The 23,978-nt window shown below is 41.8% G+C and overlaps 2 protein-coding genes across 7 annotated transcripts in view; both read left to right on the forward strand.

Annotated features, from left to right (window-relative positions):
* The window catches only part of LOC115018553 (collagen alpha-1(XI) chain-like), a 44,506-nt gene extending 29,691 nt beyond the window's left edge, over window positions 1–14,815 (forward strand). For all 4 annotated transcript variants that reach the window (XM_029447810.1, XM_029447729.1, XM_029447897.1 and 1 more), the window contains 40 exons: window positions 91–135; window positions 357–410; window positions 766–810; window positions 977–1,138; window positions 1,260–1,313; window positions 1,396–1,449; window positions 1,534–1,578; window positions 2,455–2,508; window positions 2,623–2,667; window positions 2,746–2,799; window positions 3,596–3,649; window positions 4,144–4,197; window positions 4,305–4,412; window positions 4,729–4,818; window positions 4,928–4,981; window positions 5,200–5,307; window positions 5,596–5,703; window positions 5,808–5,861; window positions 6,068–6,121; window positions 6,641–6,748; window positions 6,914–6,967; window positions 7,066–7,119; window positions 7,213–7,266; window positions 7,358–7,411; window positions 7,541–7,648; window positions 8,736–8,789; window positions 9,167–9,220; window positions 9,329–9,382; window positions 9,579–9,632; window positions 9,718–9,825; window positions 9,916–9,969; window positions 10,175–10,228; window positions 10,310–10,417; window positions 11,622–11,675; window positions 11,792–11,827; window positions 11,927–11,980; window positions 12,981–13,302; window positions 13,498–13,610; window positions 13,750–13,819; window positions 14,680–14,815. In XM_029447810.1, the coding sequence (XP_029303670.1) occupies window positions 91–135; window positions 357–410; window positions 766–810; window positions 977–1,138; window positions 1,260–1,313; window positions 1,396–1,449; window positions 1,534–1,578; window positions 2,455–2,508; window positions 2,623–2,667; window positions 2,746–2,799; window positions 3,596–3,649; window positions 4,144–4,197; window positions 4,305–4,412; window positions 4,729–4,818; window positions 4,928–4,981; window positions 5,200–5,307; window positions 5,596–5,703; window positions 5,808–5,861; window positions 6,068–6,121; window positions 6,641–6,748; window positions 6,914–6,967; window positions 7,066–7,119; window positions 7,213–7,266; window positions 7,358–7,411; window positions 7,541–7,648; window positions 8,736–8,789; window positions 9,167–9,220; window positions 9,329–9,382; window positions 9,579–9,632; window positions 9,718–9,825; window positions 9,916–9,969; window positions 10,175–10,228; window positions 10,310–10,417; window positions 11,622–11,675; window positions 11,792–11,827; window positions 11,927–11,980; window positions 12,981–13,302; window positions 13,498–13,610; window positions 13,750–13,800 (2,898 nt within the window). In that variant the 3' untranslated portion in view covers window positions 13,801–13,819; window positions 14,680–14,815. The remainder of the gene's footprint in view (window positions 1–90; window positions 136–356; window positions 411–765; window positions 811–976; window positions 1,139–1,259; window positions 1,314–1,395; window positions 1,450–1,533; window positions 1,579–2,454; window positions 2,509–2,622; window positions 2,668–2,745; window positions 2,800–3,595; window positions 3,650–4,143; window positions 4,198–4,304; window positions 4,413–4,728; window positions 4,819–4,927; window positions 4,982–5,199; window positions 5,308–5,595; window positions 5,704–5,807; window positions 5,862–6,067; window positions 6,122–6,640; window positions 6,749–6,913; window positions 6,968–7,065; window positions 7,120–7,212; window positions 7,267–7,357; window positions 7,412–7,540; window positions 7,649–8,735; window positions 8,790–9,166; window positions 9,221–9,328; window positions 9,383–9,578; window positions 9,633–9,717; window positions 9,826–9,915; window positions 9,970–10,174; window positions 10,229–10,309; window positions 10,418–11,621; window positions 11,676–11,791; window positions 11,828–11,926; window positions 11,981–12,980; window positions 13,303–13,497; window positions 13,611–13,749; window positions 13,820–14,679) is intronic.
* A 3,831-nt stretch (window positions 14,816–18,646) lies between these two features.
* The window catches only part of LOC115018767 (noelin-2-like), a 26,530-nt gene continuing 21,198 nt past the window's right edge, over window positions 18,647–23,978 (forward strand). Inside the window, exons 1-2 of one of the 3 annotated variants that reach the window (XM_029448082.1) lie at window positions 18,647–18,938; window positions 20,123–20,448. In XM_029448082.1, coding sequence (XP_029303942.1) covers window positions 20,383–20,448 — 66 coding nt within the window. In that variant the 5' untranslated portion in view covers window positions 18,647–18,938; window positions 20,123–20,382. Of the gene's footprint in view, window positions 18,939–20,122; window positions 20,449–23,497 lie in introns of those variants that run through there. The other 2 variants (XM_029448160.1, XM_029448011.1) reach the window with 2 other exon arrangements.

Here is a 23,978-nt window from a genome sequence, read left to right on the forward strand (position 1 = left end):
CATGCATGTTTGGACACAATGCATTCCCGAGTCTCTAATCCTAACCTTAACATCTCATCTGCAGATATTAACGTGTCCTCTTTCCGACAGGGTCACCCCGGAAGAGAAGGGACTCCAGGTGAAAAGGGACTGCCGGTAAGTCTAGAAGGATTAAAGAAACAAGACATCACGTGTTCATAAGTACGGTTGCCAGTCTTTATGCTAAGCTAAGCTAACACACTGCTGGTTGTAGCATCGGATTGAACAAGCAGATAATCTTGCCGTGGTCCTCTCATCTAACTCTCAGCAAGATAACTAGGAAGCATATTTCCCAAAATGTCAAACTGTTTCTTAAACGTGTGCGTGTTCATTTGCAGGGTCCTTTAGGGGTGCAGGGGCCTGTTGGGTACCCTGGACAACGAGGAGTCAAGGTAGGAAAGCAACAAGAAATGATTTATGACTTCAGTTCTACTGATCCTCTGACCATCACCTCAAGAAGTTCATGTTCCTCTGTTGGTTGGGGAAATCTTTTGAGACCCTATTTATTAAATTAAAAGAATAGTGTGTTCGTCTATATGAGAATTAAACAGTATTTTATAAAAGTTAACTTTTTTCTAAGACATAATAAGCTCGCCATCTCCGACCCAAAATAATTAAACAGATTGTGGTTTTAACGGCACAGCATGCCACCTCATGAAGATGTCATGAACAGCCGGTGATATAATATCATTTCATGTTTTCTGTTTTCTCATTGACTTCCTGTTTGTTGTATCTCTTGTTTGACAGGGAGCAGATGGAATCAGAGGATTAAAGGGAAGCAAAGGCGAAAAGGTGAGAGAGAAAGAAAAGTGGCAGTCTGCGCCCATTCAGGATGTTTTGTTGTCTTAAAATAACACATTACCCCAACAGATACTACAGTATGCAGGTATTTCTTCACTGCCAGCTCTGATTTTCTGTCTGTCGTCTTTCTGTCTCCTCCAACTGATTCTGTCTGCAGGGGGAGGACGGTTTCCCAGGGTCCAAAGGGGAGTTTGGAGGAAAGGGGGACGTTGGAGACAACGGAGTTACAGGTGGCCGAGGAGAGGATGGGCCCGAGGGGCACAAAGGACAGACGGGCCCTATAGGAGAAGCTGGCACCTCTGGTACTTCTGGAGAGAAGGTACAGATGCAATTGAATAAAAATATCATTAAATATTCTTAAACTTGTGTTAGAAGTTCTTGAACTTCTACAAAACACTTCTACAAGACAAGTCAAGAGTCACACTGCGTCTCTTTTTTAGGGCAAACTGGGAGTTCCTGGGCTGCCAGGATATCCAGGGAGACTGGGACCAAAGGTGAAATAAATAAAAGAATCAATTAATATAAAGAAGTTACAGATATAATTTATACTAAGTGAATGTTCCTCCTCCTCTTCAGGGCTCTGATGGCTTTCCTGGTGTCCTGGGAGCTGCCGGAGAGAAAGGGAAGAAAGTGAGTAGACTGTTTACAATCCTGATATATTATGTCAGGAAATCCAACTTCTTTCCGTTAACTGTGTTTTGTGGTGTTGCTCAGGGTCCTGCAGGACAACCGGGAGGCGCCGGCCAGAGGGGTCCGAATGTGAGTGCAAGTTTATTTATAAAGCACATTTCATACACAGAGGCAGCGAAGTTTAAAAAGACACAGGCCAGAAGAATACAATAGTTTATACTAAATATATAAAAATAAAACGTTTAAAATAAGATTTAAAACCAAATAAATAAATATTAATGAAAGACTTCATCACAAATCTTCAGAGTGCAATGTCAGTTAAATGCAGCCGTAAGTCTTCTTCATTTATCTTATTTTTTATAAAGTTGTTACAGTTTATGCAAATCTTCTGGCGGTTTGTTCCAACAGTTCGTTGCACAGGTAGTGAGTTATTTTGAAAACGCAAGCCACAAGCCAAAATAACGTTACTGTAATCAAATCAAGTTCAGCTCTTAAGAAAGAAAATGTTCAGAATGCACTTTTAAAAGCAGGTGAGTCAGATGGCTAGTGAAAGGCGAGGTGAAGTCCCGCCCCCTCTCTTATCCTCATCCTCGAGTTAAAAGTCTCTATACACTGTTGGTCTCTCTCTAAGCCTGCTGAGCGGCGCATGTCTCTCGCTCTACGGAGAACATGAAATTAGCAAAAACAATAATCTCCCAAATAAACTACAACCCGCGATGTACTCAGCCAATCCCGATATATTCGTCAATTCGTCCAACCCTCTGTGTCTGTTGGATGTGTAAATAGCCCCCACAAACATTTAAAGGTGTGTGTGTGACTTTACAAACCCTCTCGCAGTATTTCACAACCCTAACCCTAAGAGATGTTGTTGTTCATCATTGTCACCTTACAATCCTAATGTTGTGAGTAAGCTGAGCTGTAGTTGTGTTTGAACCTTCTGTCTCCGGTCAGTAAAAGTTCAGGGCTCTTCTCGTTTTGATCTCACACACGTTTGTTTGTTGACAGGGTGCACGAGGTGGCAGAGGAGCACGAGGGCCAACAGGGAAATCAGGAGAAAAGGTCAGCTGACTCCTCTCAGTCAATACTAACACTTAATGCACTTACACCATCAGCTGTGCTTCATCAGTTTCTATCTGTCACTGTCTCCTCTTCTTCCCTCTTACATTTTCATAGGGCACCTCCGGACATGATGGAACCCAAGGATCTCCTGGAGAAAGGGTAAGAAAAACACTGTTAATATATGTTTTTAATTGAGTGATCAGATGATTGACTCCGGTTATAATTACGTTTTTTCAGGGACCTCAAGGACCGCAAGGAAGGAATGGAGAGTCAGGACCCAAAGGATCAAGTGTGAGTTGTGACAAACCACACACACACACACACACACACACACACACACACACACACACACACACACACACACACACACACACACACATTTAAAATCGATTGTTTTTTGCAATTGTGTGTCAAGATAAAGATTTACTCCATCACTACACTCCACCCAATCTTCTATTTTTGGGACAAATCATGTAAATATAAAATACTATTTGCACAGCATACTGGTGTACAGTTATATTGTACAGCTAACTTCACAGGTGTTATTGTTTCTTTATAAATTATTTTTATCCGTTTTTAGTTAAGATAGGAATCAAACAAGAACAAACCAAGTACAGTCTTATTTTCAACGTTACATACAGAAAGAAAGAAACACAAGAACAAGAATATTCACAGATGGGTCTTCACAGTGAAAACACAATCCTCCAAAAATACCAAAGGTGCCGAACTTGGCAAACAGAGTGTGACCTCTAAGATAGTATCTGACTTTTCCAGTTTTTATTTTATATCGTGGGTTTGTTGCAGGTGTAGGCTGCATGCAGACAGTATTTCATACTGCTTCAGGTGGCGTACTCTGTCATTTTTAATACTGACTGAGAAGGGGCTGGAAAGACATGCTGGTCATATGCTGCCATGAATCACCTATAGTGGCCTGCAGGGGACATTTCCTGCAGTGATATTTGAATATTTGACAACTCGATAAAAAAAATGCAAGCAGGGTGAAAGGCCAGTTTTTATAATGAGCTCCCATTAATGTATCACCTTGGTGTGTGCGGGTGTGTGTGTGTGTGTGTGTGTGTGTGTGTAGGGTCCTGGTGGAAAAGACGGACTTCCAGGTCACCCAGGTCAAAGAGGAGAGCCGGTGAGTGATGTCAAATTTCAAAATAGCACTTTTAACACCCCAGAATATGCGTTTAAATGTTTTTATTCTTGATGTATTTTCCTTTATTGTGGAGTTCACACAGTCATCTTTAGTTATACTTTTACAGAATGATCCATCTTTTCAGATTTTTACAATATAATTATGGAACACAAAAACTTAAACACGGGATGTTTTCCTTTTGAGATAATCTTTTAAAATAATTAAAAACAAAGGATGATTCTTTTCACTACAAGGATTTGATAAATGACATCATACCAGTCCTCCGTACACGGGGAGTCTGGCTTAAGTTTACCAAATAAGTATTTTGTTTTGATATATTTGTGGATGTTGAAGCCCAAAAAAGAACATGATTAAAAGTGATTTTTGTCCCAAATATATAATTTATTCTGTATAATCTTACGCCAAAAAGTATTTAATTTTGGACAGGCCTAAAACACATGGTTTAAAATATGTTTTTAACCTTTTGATTGCAGGGATTCCAAGGGAAGACAGGACCTCCAGGACCCTCAGGTGTTGTGGGGCCACAGGTGAGCTCAACTATGCGACTCAGTTCTGTTATGTAATGTTCCTCCTGCCTTGTGCTTCATGTCTGTTGGTGTAACTGAACCAAACACTGTGTGTGTGTGTGTTTCAGGGCAAATCAGGTGAATCCGGTCCAACAGGGGACCGAGGTCACCCAGGGGCACCAGGTGTACCTGGAGAGCATGGTTTACCTGGGGCTGCTGGGAAGGAAGGTGGAAAGGTGGGTCCCCACAGTCACTCACACATAAACACTGATTATCATCATCTCAGGCGTAGTTCACACGTACACAAGTGTTTTCTTTTATGTTTTGGCCTTTTGTCTACATGCAAACGGCGTTTAAAGTCACTGAAAGCCACCAGGAAATCCCTTTTCACAGTGTTGACATGAAAACAGAGTGAATGTACGGTGCACATCTTGCACAAATCCCCTTTGTGAGTGAGGCGTCACAAATGAGCTCCCCGTGTACGTGTAGACTAGGCCTCGTAGAGTCATCGTTTCTGTTTTGTTTGTACAATGTTGTCTTTTTGTGTCTCAGGGAGATCCAGGTATAACTGGGACTTCTGGGAAGAACGGTCCTCCTGGACTGAAAGGGTTCAGAGGGAGCAGAGGAGCCACTGGAATTATGGTAATGCCGACAGAAACACACATACACACAACTCCACACGAATGATTTGGTTTCTTTATATTTCAAATGAAACAAGCTGCATAGTTGAAATGATGTGTGATCTTTCCAGGGACCTCCTGGTCTGAAAGGAGGATCTGGACCTACTGGATTATCAGGCGGAATCGTGAGTTACAGTTCAAGTCTTTTCTTTGTTTGTGGAATAAAAGCATATTTCTTCACTTCCATATGTTTTCCAGTGAACAAATTCACATAAATAATCAACATGTTGTGATTTAAACACTCGTATGATTCCAGCAGTTGTTATGCATCCATCATGTTTAGCCTTCATTGCCTCAGTCCTAAGTTTCAAGACGTTAAAGGACCAACATGTTCTGTCTGCAGGGGTCGACAGGTGAGAGGGGCCCTCCCGGAACAGCAGGTGCCATCGGACAGCCCGGTCGGTCCGGAGCGATCGGAGGACCCGGACCAATGGGAGAGAAGGGCGAGCCTGTAATTACCTCCAACTCCTTTTTTCTACGTTACTGTATTTAGTGTTTTCTTTTATTATATATTCCCTTTAGACGTCACTCATTATCAGTGACACTGCAATTGATTGACATCCTTTTATTTAGGACTCCACAATATATCGTTTTTATTGTCATCACGATGTTGCGCAAGTTGACACGTTGAGTTATTTGAAAGAGAGTATCCGTAAAGAAATAATAAGTACATTTTTAATTTCTGTGTGTATTTTGCTTGTATGAAGAATAAGACATGTTGCATGTGTCTGTGTTCCAGGGAGAGAAGGGTCCGATCGGACCAGCCGGTCAGGATGGAGATCAGGGACCTTTAGGGATGCTTGGGGCTTCGGGCCCTGCAGGACCTCCAGGAGACGATGGGGATAAGGTGAGCTGTGTGTATCTGTGAGTAAGAGAGGCAAAGAGAAAGTGTGTGTTTGTACTGTGGTGATAAATTGTGTGTCCTCTCTCTTTGTGTGTGTGTGTCTACAGGGAGAGCAGGGAGAATCCGGGCAGAAAGGCAGCAAAGGCGACAAAGGAGAATCAGTGAGTCTGGAGCTGGAGAACTACATCAACATGGACTGTACTCCATAACCAGAGAAGATCATGTCATGTCTGAATGTTTCTCTCAATATAATGTTGTTCTCTCTCTCTCTCTCTCTCTCTCTCTCTCTCTCTCTCTCTCTCTCTCTCTCTCTCTCTCTCTCTCTCTCTCTCTCTCTCTCTCTCTCTCTCTCTCCCTCTCTCCACAGGGCCCCTCAGGGTCCATTGGCACTCAAGGTGTAATTGGTCAGTCAGGACTTCCGGTGAGTCTGCTCTTCCCTTTGTTTTTCTGTTTATCTTTATTATAGTCTTGAAAATTGAAAGAAAGTTTATGAATCCCAAAAGTAATTTCTTATGTAGATAAAAAGCTAGTTAGATGCAGTTCCACACTCACTGTCTGGCTTTTATAACTCTGGTTTAAATATTTATCTTGGATTCATGAATGAATGATTACATTTTGTAGCTTATGCTTATTTGCCTTCATGTTGAGAGTTAGAGGATCAATATCTCTCATGTCTGTCCGTAAAATATGAATCTGATTTAGAAGTTAAAAAGTCTGCACAATCATTTTTATTTCTGATTTCTCCAGAAAAGCAAACATTTTTTGCACTCACCTGCTGCCCGTCTGTATTTAGTTCAGCCTTTAGCCATGAATCTATTAAAACAATGTGTTATTTTTACCCTTACCCTTACACAACTGCTTTTCTCAGTTACCTCTGTGTTTCACTGTATCATTTAAAGTTCATAAAGATGCTCACTTCTCACTCTCCTCTGTGTACCAGGGTATAGATGGACTGCGGGGCCCCCGAGGTCAGCAGGGCATGTACGGTCCGAAAGGAGATGAGGGACTCCGCGGCTTCAAGGGCTCGAGAGGACCAATAGGATTACAGGTGAGATTTGAAGGGTGCCGCTCATTGAAGCGATGTCTTCTGTATAGACGGAGTCAATTTGGAGCTCTTTGATTTAATCTTCTAATCCTGTGTGTGTGTGTGTGTGTGTGTGTGTGTGTGTGTGTGTGTGTGTGTGTGTGTGTGTGTGTGTGTGCGCGTGCTCAGGGCATGCCCGGCCTTCCAGGAGAGAAGGGAGAGAGTGGACATGGGGGACTAATGGTGAGCTTACATCCTGTTTAAAGATCTGTCCCTTGTCCCATTTTTCCTTCATTTACACAAATGAATGCACTGATGTTATTCCTCCCACCTGGTTTTAGGGTCCACCTGGTCAACAAGGCCCCTCTGGTCCTCAAGGACCTATTGGAGGACAGGTAACTCTCACAGTAATGTTCATGCATCCTTATTTGGTCGAGCACTTGTTTGGAATTCTGACAAAATACTGTTATTTCTTCCGTGTTGTGCAGGGTCCGTCTGGTCGCCTCGGGATGATAGGACAGCCAGGTGTTGTTGGAGAGAAGGTAAAGAAATTGACAGTCTGTATGACGATGTTCTGTCCCCAACAAATAGTCTCCTCCATGATTTCTTACACATGGTTTCTTTCTCTCTCAGGGGGAGGATGGTGAAGCAGGTGACCCTGGAGCAGTTGGTGTTCCAGGAAGGCTAGTGAGTTTGTTTGCTTGATCGAAGACGCCTTGAAACTTGCTCCCACTATCTTCAGCTTTTAAGCTTCTCTTCCTCTTCTCTTCTGCTCCAGTCCTCTTAATCGCTCACTCTGCTCCTTTGCTACTTTAGGGAGGAAAAGGAGACCAGGGGGAGAAGGGAGATACGGGCCCTTCAGGAGCAGCTGGTCCTCCAGGAGCCAGGGGCCTGACAGGGGAGGATGGAGCCAAGGGCAACTCTGTGAGAAACAATCTGAGCTAAAAGCAATACTGCACTGTTATATACTGTGCAACACAATGCAACACACAGCCCTGTAATGCACTTTGAACATACATTATACTGTTTTTCTGCTACCATGACATACTTGACTGTTTTTACTATATACAAAGATAAGCCATAATATTGTATAAACTCAGTGAAAACTGCTTTTTACTCTGCTCTGGATTGCTCTGGATTTAGTAATCTTTGGGCTCTGAAAGCTGCTGTTACTGCACACACAGAGAAGAAAGAGAGCTGCATCCGGCCAAAGCTAGCTGTTGAGATAGCATCAGCTAAAGCTAAAACTAGTGGATTTTTCCCCCCGCTGTTATCTGTAGGAGAAAAGTACCCATTTGGATGAACTGACATCTCGGTAATTCAGTTTGGTATTCTACAACTGGCGAAATCCTACAATGATGGAGAAAATCACCCCGTGACTGCCATCTTAGCTTTCGACTAGTGAAGTGCTTTTAATTTGATTATTAAAAATCGTACAATACTTTCTTTAAATATAAATATTGATGATCGTTGAAGGACCTACGGACTCTAAATAATCCAAATAAGTACATTTTTAATGCCCATGAACATTATCCATGGATATCATGAAGCCTCTACGATAATGATGATGATTCAAAACACATTAATGCTATACAATATAATGTTGTTCTCTCTCTCTCTCGCTCTCTCTTTCTCTCTTGCTCTCTCTCTCTCTCTCTCTTGCTCTCTCTCTTGCTCGCTCTCTTGCTCTCTCTCTTGCTCTCTCTCTCTCGCTCTCTCTCTTGCTCTCTCGCTCTCTCTTTCTCTGTGTCTCTCTCTCTCTCGCTTTCTCTTTTTCTCTCTCGCTCTCTCTCTTGCTCTCTCACTCTCTCTCTCTCTTTCTCTGTGTCTCTCTCGCTCTCTCTCTCTCTCTCTCTCTCTTGCTCTCTCTCTCTCTCTTTCTCTCTCTCTCTCTCTCTCTTGCTCGCTCTCTCTCTCTCTCTCTCTCTCTCTCTCTCTCTCTCTCTCTCTTCTCTCTCTCTCTCTCTCTCTCTCTCTCTCTCTCTCTCTCTCTCTCTCTCTCCCCCCTCAGGGTCCTCCAGGTCTCACCGGGGACCTCGGGCAGCAGGGAGAGGCTGGGCCCAATGTGAGTACCCGCTCCTTCTATTCTTACTCTTCCCTTCTTCTTCATCTTTAATGACATTTTATTTGGCAGTTATGAAAACATCTTGTGAAACGTCCACGCAAAGGCTGATAAAATACATGATTTATCTTTGTTTTGAGAATATCCCTGCTGACTTGTTTTGTATTTAAAGGAACACATTGCTGTGATTATAAATGCAGAAAAACTAAATTATTAAAGATTGTAGGAGGAGGTTTGGAAATGTTTTCTTTTTGACATGAGCACTATAAATTAAAGTTTTTCTACATTAAAAGGTTTCATGGGGGCATAAAGACGTCTGCGACTTATTTTTTATGAGAAGTGTAGTTTTCACCTGCCCACTGTTTTTCTGTCCTCATCAGGGTGTGGACGGTCTGCCCGGGACTAAAGGAGACACAGGAGACCCTGGGAAATCTGTGAGCTCCTCCCTTCTATATCATGCACCATGATGATCTTTAATTCTTCAACACGATCATCATCCAATGCAGTGACTGGCCATATAATCGTTTCTTTATATTTCTCAGGGACCACCAGGAGCGGCAGGAGAACAGGGACCATCTGGACCTCCTGGACGAAGGGTCAGAATCTTTATTTTTATTTCCTCTTTGATTAAGTAAAAGATTAAACCTTCTTTTTAAAGGTGTGTGTGTGTGTGTGTGTGTGTGTGTGTGTGTGTGTGTGTGTGTGTGTGTGTGTGTGTGTGTGTGTGTGTGTGTGTCAATGCATCTGTATGACAGATTCAGGTTGAAGTGTTTAAAAACTGTTATTCTTCAGGGCCACTTGGGAAAAGCAGGGAAGGAAGGAAAGTCAGGCCTGAAGGGAACAAAGGTGAGAGTTTGAAACAACTCTTTGAATAATAACACCTGGCTGCTCGAAGCTCCTGAAGGTCATCCTGATCTCTTGTCTGTTTCAGGGTGCAGCCGGTTTGGAGGGTCCAGTAGGAAAGACAGGACCCGTAGGTGCCCAGGGAAACCCCGGGAAGCCCGGGCCTCAAGGTTTAAGAGGGATCCCCGGCCCTGGAGTAAGTCAGACTGTGAAGAATGAAGCAGTGGAAGTGGAGCATGACACATTTGGATGTTTAATTATTTATGTGTTTGTGTCTTTCTCACAGGGTGAACAGGGTTTGAATGGACCACCTGGTCAGACAGGCCCCCCAGGCCCCATGGTAAGATGACTCATCAAGTCAAGAGCACAATACTATTTCAAAATGACATTAAGAGAAAATAAAATGATTTTATTGAACGTTGAAGGACAGTATGATAAAAACATCACATCACATCCTCATGTGTAGCAGGATTACTCTGTACCATCCTACATTTTCTCTGTCAGAGTAAATTAAAGGCTTTACATTTTCAACTTCATCTTCTCAGGGTCCATCGGGATTACCAGGTCTAAAGGGAGACCATGGCAAGAAGGGAGACAAGGTGCGTGCACACTTTAATACACAGGTAAACGTTCACTCTGACCTTGACTTGACTTTGACCTCATTTGTGACATCTGTGCAGGGTCACGGTGGTCTAATAGGTCTGATAGGGCCTCCAGGAGACATCGGAGAGAAGGGCGACAGAGGACTGCCAGGAAACCAGGGACTGTCGGGTCCAAAAGGAGATGAGGTGCTAAAAATACACACACACACACACACACACACACACACACACACACACACACACACACACACACACACACACACACACTGGTTTACCAGCTGAAATCAATAGGCAACCTGTCGGCAGGTCTGTGTAACGATATGCTAAATTCTGTTATTAAACACACTGGTTTTCTACTTGTGTTTCTTGTAGAGGAGGTTTCACATAAAATATAATTTTAATTACATTAATGTACAGAAACACTTTTAAAACTAAACTGGTTTATGGGCCATTATTCGTGCTGTAAAAATCAAGGCAATCAAACATTTACATGTGGTCATTAAGCTAATGAAATAAAAAGGTAATGGATCTGTATTGCTCCAATTTAATTACAAAGTCTTGAAAGCTAATCGTTAACATTATGACTGGAAACAGCTTCTGTGGGTTGAACAATGTCTCCACGTAGTTCCTCTTGCAGTGACCTTACTGGCCAGCAAGGTTTAGCATAAAACAGGTGAGACTTTGTCAAAGCTTTTCAGATTAACCTTTTTGAATTTACTTTTTTTAGGTTGCTGGTACATTGAGCATAACAATACTTGTATTAATACATAATGATTGGATTCATAGAGTAACAACAGTGCATGAACATGCAGCACAGTGCTGGTCACAGTCCTGTTGCCACCGTTAACAGTTTAAAACAAGAGCCGCTGGCTTTTAGTTCAGTCTGAGGCTAGAAGTCCTCTCACGTCCTCTCACTGCTTTTTAATCTGCTGCTGGTTTTTATTCTATTTCTCTTAACTCCCTATTTAATTTTATCTCTGTATTCTTGTTTTATTTGTATTACATTATGTATTATTGCCTTTTGTGCACCTTTTATTTCTTTAATCATGTATCCCTGTAATGAGGCAGATCCTAACCTATCTGCCTCGACTGGAAAGCACTTTGGTTTACTGCTGTTGTTTTTAAATGTGCGACATAAACAAACTGACTTTATTGACTTACAGAACCGTTGTGCTTATATGGTGCATGTTTCAGATGAATCAAGTTAACAAAGACAAGCACATAATAACCCATCATAAGAAAGTTGTTCTGTATCTGTAAAGGATAACGATGGAGATATTCTATATTTTTCTAATTGTCATCACAATGATTCTTTTAGTAATTTCCTCCAGCACATCTATTTGCTGTCTTTATCTGACAGTTGTGTTTCTTTTGTGTGTTTTGATATCAGGGTCTAGTTGGTATAGTAGGTCCCTCCGGCCCTCCTGGCCCAACCGGTCTGTCTGTGAGTACACAGGATAATCTTGACAGTACATGCAGAAATATAAATCACTATTGTTAGCACCGTTTTTGATGTTCCCACTGTGTGTCTTCAGCTTTAACTCTTTACTTCTCTCACAGGGTGCTATTGGTACAAAGGGCTCTAAAGGAAACCAGGTAACTGTCATGCTCATTGTTTTATTGGATTGAGTTAGTCAGCACTCTCACATTGGAGCTTCATATCCACCCTAAATGATCCTTTTGCTTTATATTTAGGGTCCGATTGGTCCTCAAGGAGACACTGGGCCTGTAGGACTTCCAGGACTACCAGTAAGTTCTGCTTACAGACAGTTAGTTCAACCATACAACTCTCATTCACTTACAATTAACAGGAAAAGAAAACATCTGTGTTTCCTGTGCTTCTTCCTTAACTTTAAACACCACCTGTATCTGCCTGCTCTCCTCTAATCCCCTCTCCTCGCATCCCCTCTCCTCTTCTTCTCCGTCTCACTCGCCTTCCTCTCCTCTCCTCTCCTCTCCTCTCCTCTCCTCTCCTCTCCTCTCCTCTATCCCCTTTCCTCTCCTCTCCTCTAATCTCCTCTCCTCTCCTCTATCTCCTCTAATCTCCTCTCCTCTCCTCCCCTCTCATCCCCTCTCCCTCTCCTATCCTCTCCTTCATCCCTCTCATCCCCTCTCCTCTCATCCCCTCTCTCTCATCCACTCTCCTCTCATCCACTATCCTCTAATCCCCTCTCCCTCTCCTCGCCTCTCATCCCCTCTCCTTCAGCCCCTCTCCTCTCTTCTCCTCTCCTCTCATCCCCTCATCCCCTCTCCTCTCATACCCTCTCCTCTTCATCCCCTCTCCTCTCTTCTCCTCTCCTCTAATCCCCTCTCCTCTCCTCTCCTCTCATCCCCTCTCCTCTCTTCTCCTCTCATCTCCTCTCCTCTCCTCTCATCCCCTCTCATCCCCTCTCCTCTCATCCACTCTCCTCTCCTCTCCTCTCCTCTCCTCTCCTCTCCTCTCATCCCCTCTCCTCTCCTCTCATCCCCTCTCCTCTCTTCTCCTCTCCTCTCATCTCCTCTCCTCTAATCCCCTCTCCTCTCCTCTCCTCTCCTCTCATCCCCTCTCCTCTCTTCTCCTCTCCTCTCCTCTCCTCTAATCCCCTCTCCTCTCCTCTCCTCTCCTCTAATCTTCTCTCCTCTCTCCTCTCCTCCCCTCTCCTCTCCTCTCCTCTCCTCTCCTCTCCTCTCTCTCCTCTCCTCTCATCCCCTCTTCTCTCCTCTCATCCCCTCTCCTCTCCTCTAATCCCCTCTCCTCTCCTCTCCTCAGGGGAAGCCAGCAGCTTCCATATATCCTCTGCCAGAGCGAGGACGGAGAAGGAGAACCAACACCTTGGTGGATGGTGCTGCATTTGAAGATGAAGATGAGGAGGAGGCGGCAGCTGGACGAGAGGATGAATGGATGCAGAGGGACCAGGCTGAGCCGGACGCTTGGATGAACGAGAAGGAGGGCCAAGACATGGAAGAAGTGTTTGCGTCTCTGTCCTCTATGAAAGTAGAGGTGGAGGATCTGCGTAACCCACAAGGGACGTACTACAGCCCCGCCCGCACCTGCAAGGAGCTCTGGCTCCTCCACCCCGAGCTCCCCAACGGTACTTTATCAGTTTGGGTCTCCGGCCATAGCTGTATGCCTGCATGTCTCATTGTATATGTATTTCTTCCTGTCTGTGTGTCTGCGTCTCCAACTGATATCATCTGTAAGATATTTCTCTGTTTTGGTGTTTTTGTTGTTGACAGTTGTTTTTTTGACCCCTCTGCCCTCCTTTCATTTCCCTCTCTCTCTCCAGGTGAGTACTGGATAGATCCAAACCAGGGTTGCCATAGAGACTCCTTCAAGGTGTTTTGTAACTTCACTGCAGAGGGAGAGACGTGTCTTTACCCTGACAAGAAGTTCCAGTCGGTTAGTTCACGTGCACACACACACACACACACACACACACACACACACCTGTTCAAAGCTAAAAGGAGACTTTGCCAAAAAGCATCCGTTTCTTGATTTTGTGAACTTGAAGCTGATTTTTTTATTTGTTTGCCATCAGGTAAAGATTGGCAGCCTGGAAAGGGGAGAAGTCCGACACCTGGTACAGTAAATTCAGGAAAGGAAAACAGGTACAGTGTTATGATTGTGCATGCTAGCAGATATGTATGTCAGTGTGTTTTTAAAAAAAATCCAGACTTCATTAAAAAGGATTTCAGATGTGAAATAATTTAATCACTGCTGCAAATGTGGGACATATTTTGTCGATTGCTAATTAGCTGCACTTGTCGGCTATAGAAAGGCACTTTTATTAGGTCAGTATTCAAAGCAGCATTCACAACATTTGGCAGACGTTATTCAAAGTGTCAACAATGCTGCTCCGGTTTAATCTTTTGTGACAAAAAACATCAGATCAACTGAAGTTCGACACGTTGGCAGCAATCGGATCGCATTAGTTATGAGTCGACCAGAAGTGCAGGAGCTGCTGCGGGGAGTTACGTTTTCTGATTAACACACTGCAGCTAATTATCTAATGCAGATTTCCATTCGAGATAAGTCATACGTTCCCTGTTATAGAACAGACAGCCTTGCTTACTGTAATGATAAATGGCAAGCGGTGCATTGATGGGGTAGCAGTAAAGTTCTCATCCACAACAACAAACAAACCAGCTGTGTTCAAAGATAGGGAGCCGGTGAGGGTTCAACTTCTTGTTGCTGCACTGCAGAAGAGAAAGAAACGTTGTACTAACTAGTGCTTGTTGGCTGAGGGGCACTAATGACCACAATAAAAACTAATACTTATCATGGCATCAAGTAAAACAAGTTCCCAACAGAACCGGCAACATGTTATTTAAGAAGAGTGTCCGCACTGTTATAGTTACAATTCCTCCAATTATGGGGGATTTTCTTCTCTTTATTTTCTAGTGAGTGAGTCACAAAATAAATACTAACTATTATAACCTGGTGTAATCTGGTGTTTTTTCGCCCCCAGATTTCCTACTCCGGGTCGGACGAAGTTTCCATCCACGTGGTCCAGTTGACCTTCCTGCAGCTGCTGAGCGCGACAGCCAAACAGACCTTCACCTACCACTGCCTCAACTCCGCCGCCTGGCTGCACGCCGCCGCCTACAGCCACGAACACGCACTGCGCTTCAGAGGCGCCAACGGGGAGGAGTTGACTCACGAGAACACGCATTACATCAGTGCGCTGTACGACGGGTGTCAGGTGAGTAACAATACAATACATGCGAACCAGGGTTATTATCGTAAACTACATTGTAAAAAGGGAGTGAAAAATATGAAACAATGTCCTTTAAGTTAAAATGATTTACGTAACTTCATTTCAGTTTTAGTTTTTTAGCTATATTCCCAGCATGAACATTGAACCACAGAAATTGAACTTCACATTGCAGTCGATGGACATTAAACATTATTGCCATTCCTACGCAGCTCCACAACCACGTATTATTTATATGTAGCGCTGACAAAAACAAACTAAAACTAAACCTTTCTGAAAAAAACAAAACTAGTAAAACCGCTCTGAATACTAACTAAAATTAAATTTAAAAAGTCAAAAATAATCAAAAACTAATTGGAAATAAAGTCGATTTAAAGGATCTAAGACAGGGGTGGGGAACCTCCGTTTGATCCGGCCCTCGAGGTAATTCATAAACGCACTAGAAATAAAAACTAGACGGCAATATTTGAAACGGGCAACTGACTGTTTTTCCTGGCCAAGGTCAGGGTCCTTGAACACAACATGAGTGGAACGTGTCATCACGTGGTCACGTCAAAAAACTTCAATTTTAAACGAGACTGTCATCGACATCAGCGAACGCATCATGGCGAGTGTAAAACAGAGAAAGGTGGATGCGGAATGTCACTTTCCAGGAGAAACGGACGAACGATTATTTCTTTGTGGAAGTAAAAGGCCAGTGTGTCTAGTTTGTGCGGACGTACTTGCAGTGATATTAATCTCGAGCGTCTGCACGAAACATGCCGAACTGCACGAGCTGAGAGGACGAGTGCGTTATGGATAAAGTTAACGCTCTTCGGCGGAGTTTGGCCCAACAAGCAGCTCTCTGCAGAGCAGAACATACAAACATGAGAGATAGAGAGGTAGACCACCACACCAAGAACAGACTGTTGCACCACTGCTGTGCAGTTATCACTGCCATGTGCAATACTCACTTTATTTCCTATCAACCACTTGGTACTTATATTATTCTTTTAATCTATTTAATTATTGTTTACTACCTTTTTACTTCGTATGTTCTTTTGCTGTGACAAGATACATTTCCCTGTTGTGGGACTAATAAAGGATTTCTGATAAAAACAGAAACATACAGGATAAAAAAAGTAGCTTTGAAAGAAACATGAAAGAAAGGTGAGATGAATGGGCTGCGTCTTAAAAACATGTGCAGAAGTTATGAGTTCAATAATTAGTACGGCCCTCGAAGGATGTTGTAAAAAATAAAATGGCCCTTGATAGGAAAAAGGTTCCCCCCCCCCCCCCCCCTGATCTAAGAGTTGCAGAAGTTTAATAATATGACATCTTTAAAAGCAGTGGTAAAAATAAAAGTTTTAAGCCTCGATTAAATTGGATTGTGTTTCTCTGCTGTAGACGCGCTCGGGGCAAGAGAGGACGGTCTTGGAATTTGACGCTCCGCTGTCCAACACGCTCCCCATCGTCGACGTGGCTGTTCCTGATTTTGGGAAAGGGAACCAGAAATTTGGTTTCGAAGTCGGGCCGGTCTGCTACAACGGTTAACCAAGCCGGAGGAGATTACAACAGGAGTAATTTAATAGTGAAAAGAGCCACGGACACTTTTTACATGCAGGGAGAAAACTACATTCAAGACTTACCCGGTGCCACATATTTATAAGTTGATTTACCTACAACAGTGTTCCTTCATGTAAACATTCATTCTGTTATACAGACATTCATTCACGCTCCTTACTTCATCTTATTCATCCCTTACATTATCACAACTGACTCGCATATTGTGTTTTCAAGAGCAGTGCAGCAGAAATGTTTTGACTGTCAAACACATCCTCAGTTACACATTTTATTGTGCTGTCACTCCTCTTTGAATGAGTGAGTGGTGCTCTCACTGTTTCTGTCTGTTCATACATTTATTAACCCATGCACTCAATTCCCATCTATACATAATCTTACACCAAACATTATGATCACTGAATCATCTTAAGAAATACAAAAACACCATATTTCAGCAACGTTCACCCACCATGTTGTTCTGTGATATCATCAAACCTCAATTTGCTGTGTTGTTTTGTTTGTTGTCGTCATTTCGTTGTTATAATTATCTGTTATGTGATGTATATTGGAGTGTAATTCATCACGGTGCTATTATGTGGCTCCTTGCGGAGTACATTTCTTTGTATAAGGGAACTGGGGCAGTGCATTGTTTTTTATATTGTGAAGCTGTGTTTTATATTTCTTCAACATAACAAACCAAACTGTGGTACATGATTGCCTCAAGGTCTTTCTATGCATAGTTGTGTGGGGAAGTGACGGAGTAACATATTTTAATAAAAGTACATACTGTACATTTAAGTTAATATGATGAGGTTTTATTGAATGTGTTCAAGCAAAACCAACAGAGAAAAGGTTTGAGGAGCTGCGAGACACATCTGCTGCTCTCTTCACTTTGCTCTTTCTAGGTCTGCATCTGTTTTTCATAATATTCCCTCTGCACTTCTCGTGTCATGGATACAGGGTGCTTGATGACTGCATACAGTATAATGCATGTCAATTAAAAGCCACTTTGACATGTCAAAACTATTGTAGGGATTGCATTGGAATTATGGTTCAGACATGATCCTCGTGGGATGAAGCCATTTAAGTGTTTTCCTTCAACTTTGTTGTATTTTAGTTAAATGTCGCAACATCTATTGCATGGTTTGCATGGTGCAGAGAGGATTCATCCTAATGCACTGATCACATCAGCTACTTTCTCCCCTGAAAGAAATAATAAATCTATAAAGTGACATTAATAGCTTTTAGTCTGGCTCAAAATTGCTGACATGGCAATTATTGTGGGGGCCGCTGAGTTTGTCCAGTAAACTCACGACTCAGAAATTCTTGCTAATCTAGTATACATCTGGGCAGAGACGTCGTGCTTAGTATGAATTGTATGTTAGTATACGATTCTGAACGTAGCCAACGTCTCCACAACAATTTGGTAGATTGATATGAACTTTGGTACAGACGTTCATGTTCCCCTCAGGATGAAGTGTAAAAAACTGATCCCTTAACTTTTTATCCTGCACAGTTTTGCCGAAGTACAACCTCACACAGCCACTTGTTGGATCTGCATTTGATTTATTGTTTTTACTGTTAATCTAACATTTTTAAGATGGTATTAATTAAATAAGTACAGTATATTGTGTTATGACAATGCACCAAATGGCCATTTACGCCCTCTTATCCTGAAAGTTCATGACAATAGGTTAGGACCAATCCATTTAATGCCTCATAATTCATCAGTAAAAGCTTAAATTATATGTTTTAAGCAACTGGAAGTCAGTGGAAGGATGACTAAATGTATACTGAGTTAAAAGCCCAGGAACTCCTAAGTGCTTTTTGTAAGTGCAAAACATGGGGAGTTTAAATTGTCATGTCGGGATCAAATAAAGGCATGAATAGTTTTCTTTAGGAGCACAAAGATCATTTCTAAATGTATGGCAGGGATGGGATGAAGCCAGGTTTTTCATTAAAGTACTGATAATATTTTTTGTATTTTTACCAGTAGTTTTGAATGCCTGGCTTTTACTTGTAACAGAGTATTTCTACAGTGTTGTATTGCTAAGTTTTATTTAAGATTAGAGTACTTCTGCAACCACTAGTAGCCTATTCATTTTGTGCTTCAGTTTTAGGATTCATGTATTCATTCTGTCGCCCTCCCTGCTCTTCTGTTTGTCTGAACACATCTGCAGTACAACATTGAAAACAATTCTTATGAAACTTTAATGAGAGGAAGCAGATGAACACCAGGAGTGCTTAGCCGTTAATTTTAGCAATTAAATATAAACGATGCGACATGAAAGTCAGTAACATCCCAGTTAACCTACACTCACAGCGGGAGCACGGGAATGTGCATATTTCATAACTCTTTGAGCTTCAACCCAAGAAAGGTCAAACACGGTTTAATATTTTATTCCTTTTCAGTTTGTGTTGTGAAGATAGACAGTGTCCACAGAGCTGACGTGAAAGCCCCAAAAAATATGGTAAAAGAAAGACGTTTTATCTTTTGTTTAGTTTTAAACCACTAACGGTTAAGTTAGCGGTGTGTGGCTAATGATAGCAACCGTCTCCGATGATCGTAATGTCGGTAAATCCGTCTGTTAGGAGTAAAATATGTCGACAACGATGTGATAATGTGTCGCAAACATTTATGGTTCTCAGGTTAAAGTAATAATTTTGGCGATTTGTTGATTTTCTGGCGCTAACAGTTGGTCACACGTTCATGCAATCATGTTAACGGTTAGCATGTAAACTAGCTAGCTACTGTTAACGTTAAGAAGAACCAAGATGCTAGCATTAGCCGTTAGCTTAACGTACAGCACAGCAATGGTTGAATTAAATTGATTTCTACCGTAATGTCAAATGTTTTTCTCCCGTTTTTTATTTCATGAAATTAAAAATGTATTCAAAAATATTGTAAAATAATTTAATTGATGTTCTGTGTAATACGTTTTAATGATGGTTAAAGGATTCATACTCTTCTTTATTTATTATTTTATCAGACAGTTCCGGATTTAAACCACTTTTGTGTTCAGATTTGACAAATGTGGCTTCTTACAGTAGGCTATGTGAATTAGGAACAAGATGTTTTATTGTACAAAATACATTTATGTTAACTGACTTAAAAACAAATATGTTTTTGGCATCGTTACCGAAACTGAGGTATTGCATCAGCACTACTATAAAAACAATTGTTATGGCTGCAATTACTTTTCCTTGTCAGTCTAACTATTAAGTTACCTGACAATCAATCAATTTGAAAATAGGGGGAAATGCTTGTTACAATCTCCTAAAGCCTAAAGTCCATATCTTAAAATACCGCAACAGTAAAATAACAAACATTTTATCACATAAGACAAAGAAAAGCAGCAAATCCTCACAATTAGGGGACAAAAGGAAATGACAAATGATTAATATAGTTGATAATTAACTTCCAACCAGTGACTAATCAATTTACAAATTAATTGTTTCACCTTTAAAACAACTGGAATGAAACCCAGCCATATCTTTATGGTTGACAAAACTGGTGTTATTCCTACATTAGCGTAACTTAATGAACATGCCAATTTGCAAACCGTATATCCACTGCCTGTGTCAATGTAACAGATAATCATCCTTTTCTCCAACTCCTCCTTCCTCACACCCCCCCTCTTTCACCTTCTCTAAGTCTGAGTGGCGCTCCTCAGCATGCAGCCAACACTGGGACTGTGTTCTTCTTCCACAGCCAGAGGGGATGCAGGCAGTTCAGAACAGTAGTCCATAACCCTGAGGCTAACTGAGGGAGGTGTACAGTCCCCAGTGGTCCCTGACGTAGAGGCTGGAGTCTCTCCTAAGTGCTCTGCAGGGTCAAAGCGTATGTTGTGGTTTTTATGCCTGCGGTGAGCCAAACCAGGGTCAAGACTTGGGAGACCTGAAGGAGTGAAGAGCATGGAGATGGGTCCACCTGAAGCCTTTTGGGTGTTGCAGCTGCTGTTTATTGTCTGCTCATGTAAGGTAAGAAGATTCCCCACCTCATACTCTTAACCTCTGTTGGAACATCACAAGCCCAAAATAAATTGCAGTTTTCCAGCTTTACATCAGGTTTCCAGGGATAAAGTTCTTGGAGACTCATTTATAATCTTGTCCTATGGAGAGATAACAGGCTCTCTTTAACTCTGTATAGTTCTGCTGAACTTCAAAGTATATGTTCAGGGTAGTAATATGCTTTTAGCATCTTTCAATTCCCATTTTCAAAGCATGCATTTGTTTGCACGAGAGATGTATTTATATCTCCTAAAAAACATGTCTTGTTAAAATAAAATTAGTTTTCACTCTGTTCTTTCCCAAACCCTTTTTCTACACGGTGTCTAAAGAAATTAAATGCATCATAAAAAGGACTAGATAAATATGATATTTGCTGCCAAAGGAGTTCTTGCCAGCATCTTCAAATCACAATATTCTGAATTAATTTAATTTGTGCTCGGAGAAATCGTTTTTCTCTTTTGTTGTGGGTTTTAATGTGCCTTCGTTTGGCTCATTGTTGTGGCTGATTAGTTGGGGTGTTTCTTTGTTATCTACTGGTCTGTGATGTGTGATGTATTTTGCAACTTTGTTTTGCTCCATAAGAAACTTATTATTATATATTTCCTAGAAATGCAAAGAGAGAGCTACCTCAGGGACCATAAATACCCTGAAGGTGTTTCATACTGCTCAGTTGTCGTGTCGACTCTATTGTGGCCCTCCATCTCCTGACGACCATGTTGCCCCTAAGTGCTGCTGATTGAAATATTCATGTTAGTTCAGTGTATTTGCTGAAGGGCTCTATATGTATAATCCATGTGTATCCTGGGGCTTCTTTACTGAGACAAGAAAGCCTGAGCATGTAACCGCTGATGAGAACAAAGGCACAATAAAACATTTAGCGTAGGTTAGTGAAATTGTCAACATAATCACTCCAGGCGTGAACCACAGAGCAGCTGTGTTCTTTTGTAGTTGAGTTGCTCGTCTTGTTATAGTAGCATGAAAAGCACTCTCGCACATAATCTATTAACACTAATGTGTTGTAGCGGCACTGAGACACCGCAGGCCCTGTTGGACTGCTCAAAAAACATACTTACCATTGTTTCATCAGTTTGATACTTCATGACATTGCCTTTTATGAGAAATGCTATCACGGGATATTATGCTGGCAATTTCCAGGTCTGAAAAGTGAAGCCAATGTGGAAATGCCTTTTAAACTTGGATTATCTCTAATATCCAGCAGGGGGCGACTCCAATAGTTAGATTGTATAGAAGTCTTTGAGAAAGTGACCCTACTTCTCACTTGATTTATGACTTCAGTATCCATTTTCCTAAAGAGTTTATGGTCTCAATCGCAACTTTTATGTAATCTTCAATACATCAGGATGTTCATTTTGTATTTTATCAGTAAAATAGACGATAAAGCAGGGTATGCTTTAGGGCGTGGCTACCTTGTGATTGACAGGTCCCTACCACGGCGTTGTGTGTTCGTCTTAGAAACGGCATATAAAACGGCTTATACAGAATCACAAAATATATTATCATAATTATGCAGATGATTCTCAACTGTACATTTCCCTTTCTCCTGATGTTTGGGAATGTAAGGGATCTTCATTCTCTAATTAAGTTTATGGTCATTTCCATATTTTCTCCCCTCCATCATGTGTAAGCCCACTTTGTGGCAAAGTGAATAGTTACACATTTTAGGGCTCAACTGAATCTACCAGTTGTTTCCTCAATTAATCATTTGGTTTATAAAATGTCAGAAAATCATCATCCTAATTCCTAATTCCCTAAAATATAAAGTTAATTCTCAAAGATATTTATTATCACATAACAAAGAAAAACGGCAAATTCTCACAATTGAGAGGCTGGAACCAGAGTGCTTGATATTTTTGGTTAAAACAGACTAAAAGATTCATCAATTACATAATTATTTGCCTAATGTCTGTTAGACTAATCGATAAATCGACTAATTGTGTCAGCTCTTAAATGTTTGCTTTCATGAATTTACTTTTTGTCAGGGACCAAATGCAAAAGAAAAAAGTACTTAATTGAAATGAAATGTGACAAAATAAAATATACTCAAAACAGTCGGTATGCACTAAAAATAGCTCCATGAAAAAACGTATATGGCTTTGTCTTTATGAAGTTTAATCTGCAGTGTCATTAAAAGGTTGCCGTTTAATGCATCCGGTGCACACATTTAGTTATTTTTGTTTACTAAAAACAGCCATACTAAAACAATTAGCATCTAATATATACTGCATACACCTACTTAGTGTGAAATTGGGACATATAGCCGCTCCGTAGCAGATTTACTCGCTCCTTTTTGAGCTGCAGTTCTATGGGCAGGTCGACGCAAACACTACCAAATAGCCCATCGGCTGGATGTTATTTTGGGAGTTTGTTGCCTCCATGGAAACGCTGCAGACACAGATGATATAAAACATCATTTGAACATCTTGTTTTTCCTCTCAAGTTATGCTCAAATCTAGAGCGAAACAGTTTGCATACTGAGCAGGGGACATGGGAGTGCTGGCCACAAGGGGGCAGTGTTGCATCAGTGTGCAATCCACATGAAGCACAAATGCGCACAGACCAGGGACAGGTCAATATATAGCATTGTGCTTTCATGTAGGCCTTTTGAATTGAATAAATATAAAGGAAATCAGGGGAATCGCACAGAGGAAACGAAAGGAATGTGTTCACTGCACTAAAGACGAATATGGAGAATTAGATGAAGGAGAAAAGGAAGGATGTGTAGGACAGAAAACAACAAAAGAAGATAAAGGTTTTTTTGAATCTTACTCCACGTTTTATATTATCCGCTTGTTCATTTAGGAAATATTGTTCAGGAGGAGAATGTGCTCATTTGATGGAGGAGTTGAGAGAATAGATGAGATTATGAGTGAGAGGGAGAGATGGAAGTGGGTGTCTGTGAGAGGAAGGGTGGAGGGAGGGAGGGAGGGAGAGGCAGAGAGTTAGTGGATAAATGAGAGAGCAGCGCTGGCTCAGCCACATCGTCTTACTGCCAGGCGAAGGAAGGAGTCCAGGAAAAAAAACACAGAGAGATCAGTAAGACACAACCAGCTGTTTCCAGGAGCATCTCCTGCAGCCTGAGCCGAGCGTTGGATGTTTGGATTTGATTCGTCTTCACATGGAGGCATCTGGAGTGGCTTGTGCTTCAGGATTTATTCTCTAACCTGTGGCAGTGGAGACTTCAGCAGTGGGACGATCCCAGCTGTGGTTTTTGGTTTCTAAAGCTGAAAACTCGGGAGCGTGTACACAGCGTTTCACCTGTCGCACCAGGTTGTGTGCCTGCTGTTTTTAGCATGAATGCTGTCAACAGTTTGGACGGTGTGTGAGAGCCAGCCAGAGTTTCTGTTTGTGCATGTGTGGTGTGTGAATGTGTGTGTGTCAGGATGAGTGTTCCCATGTTGAAGATTGGCGCGGTGCTCAGCACCATGGCTATGGTAACTAACTGGATGTCCCAGACTCTGCCGTCGCTGGTCGGACTCAAT

Source organism: Cottoperca gobio, chromosome 1 (assembly GCF_900634415.1).
Source record: "Cottoperca gobio chromosome 1, fCotGob3.1, whole genome shotgun sequence".
Lineage (NCBI taxonomy): Eukaryota > Metazoa > Chordata > Actinopteri > Perciformes > Bovichtidae > Cottoperca > Cottoperca gobio.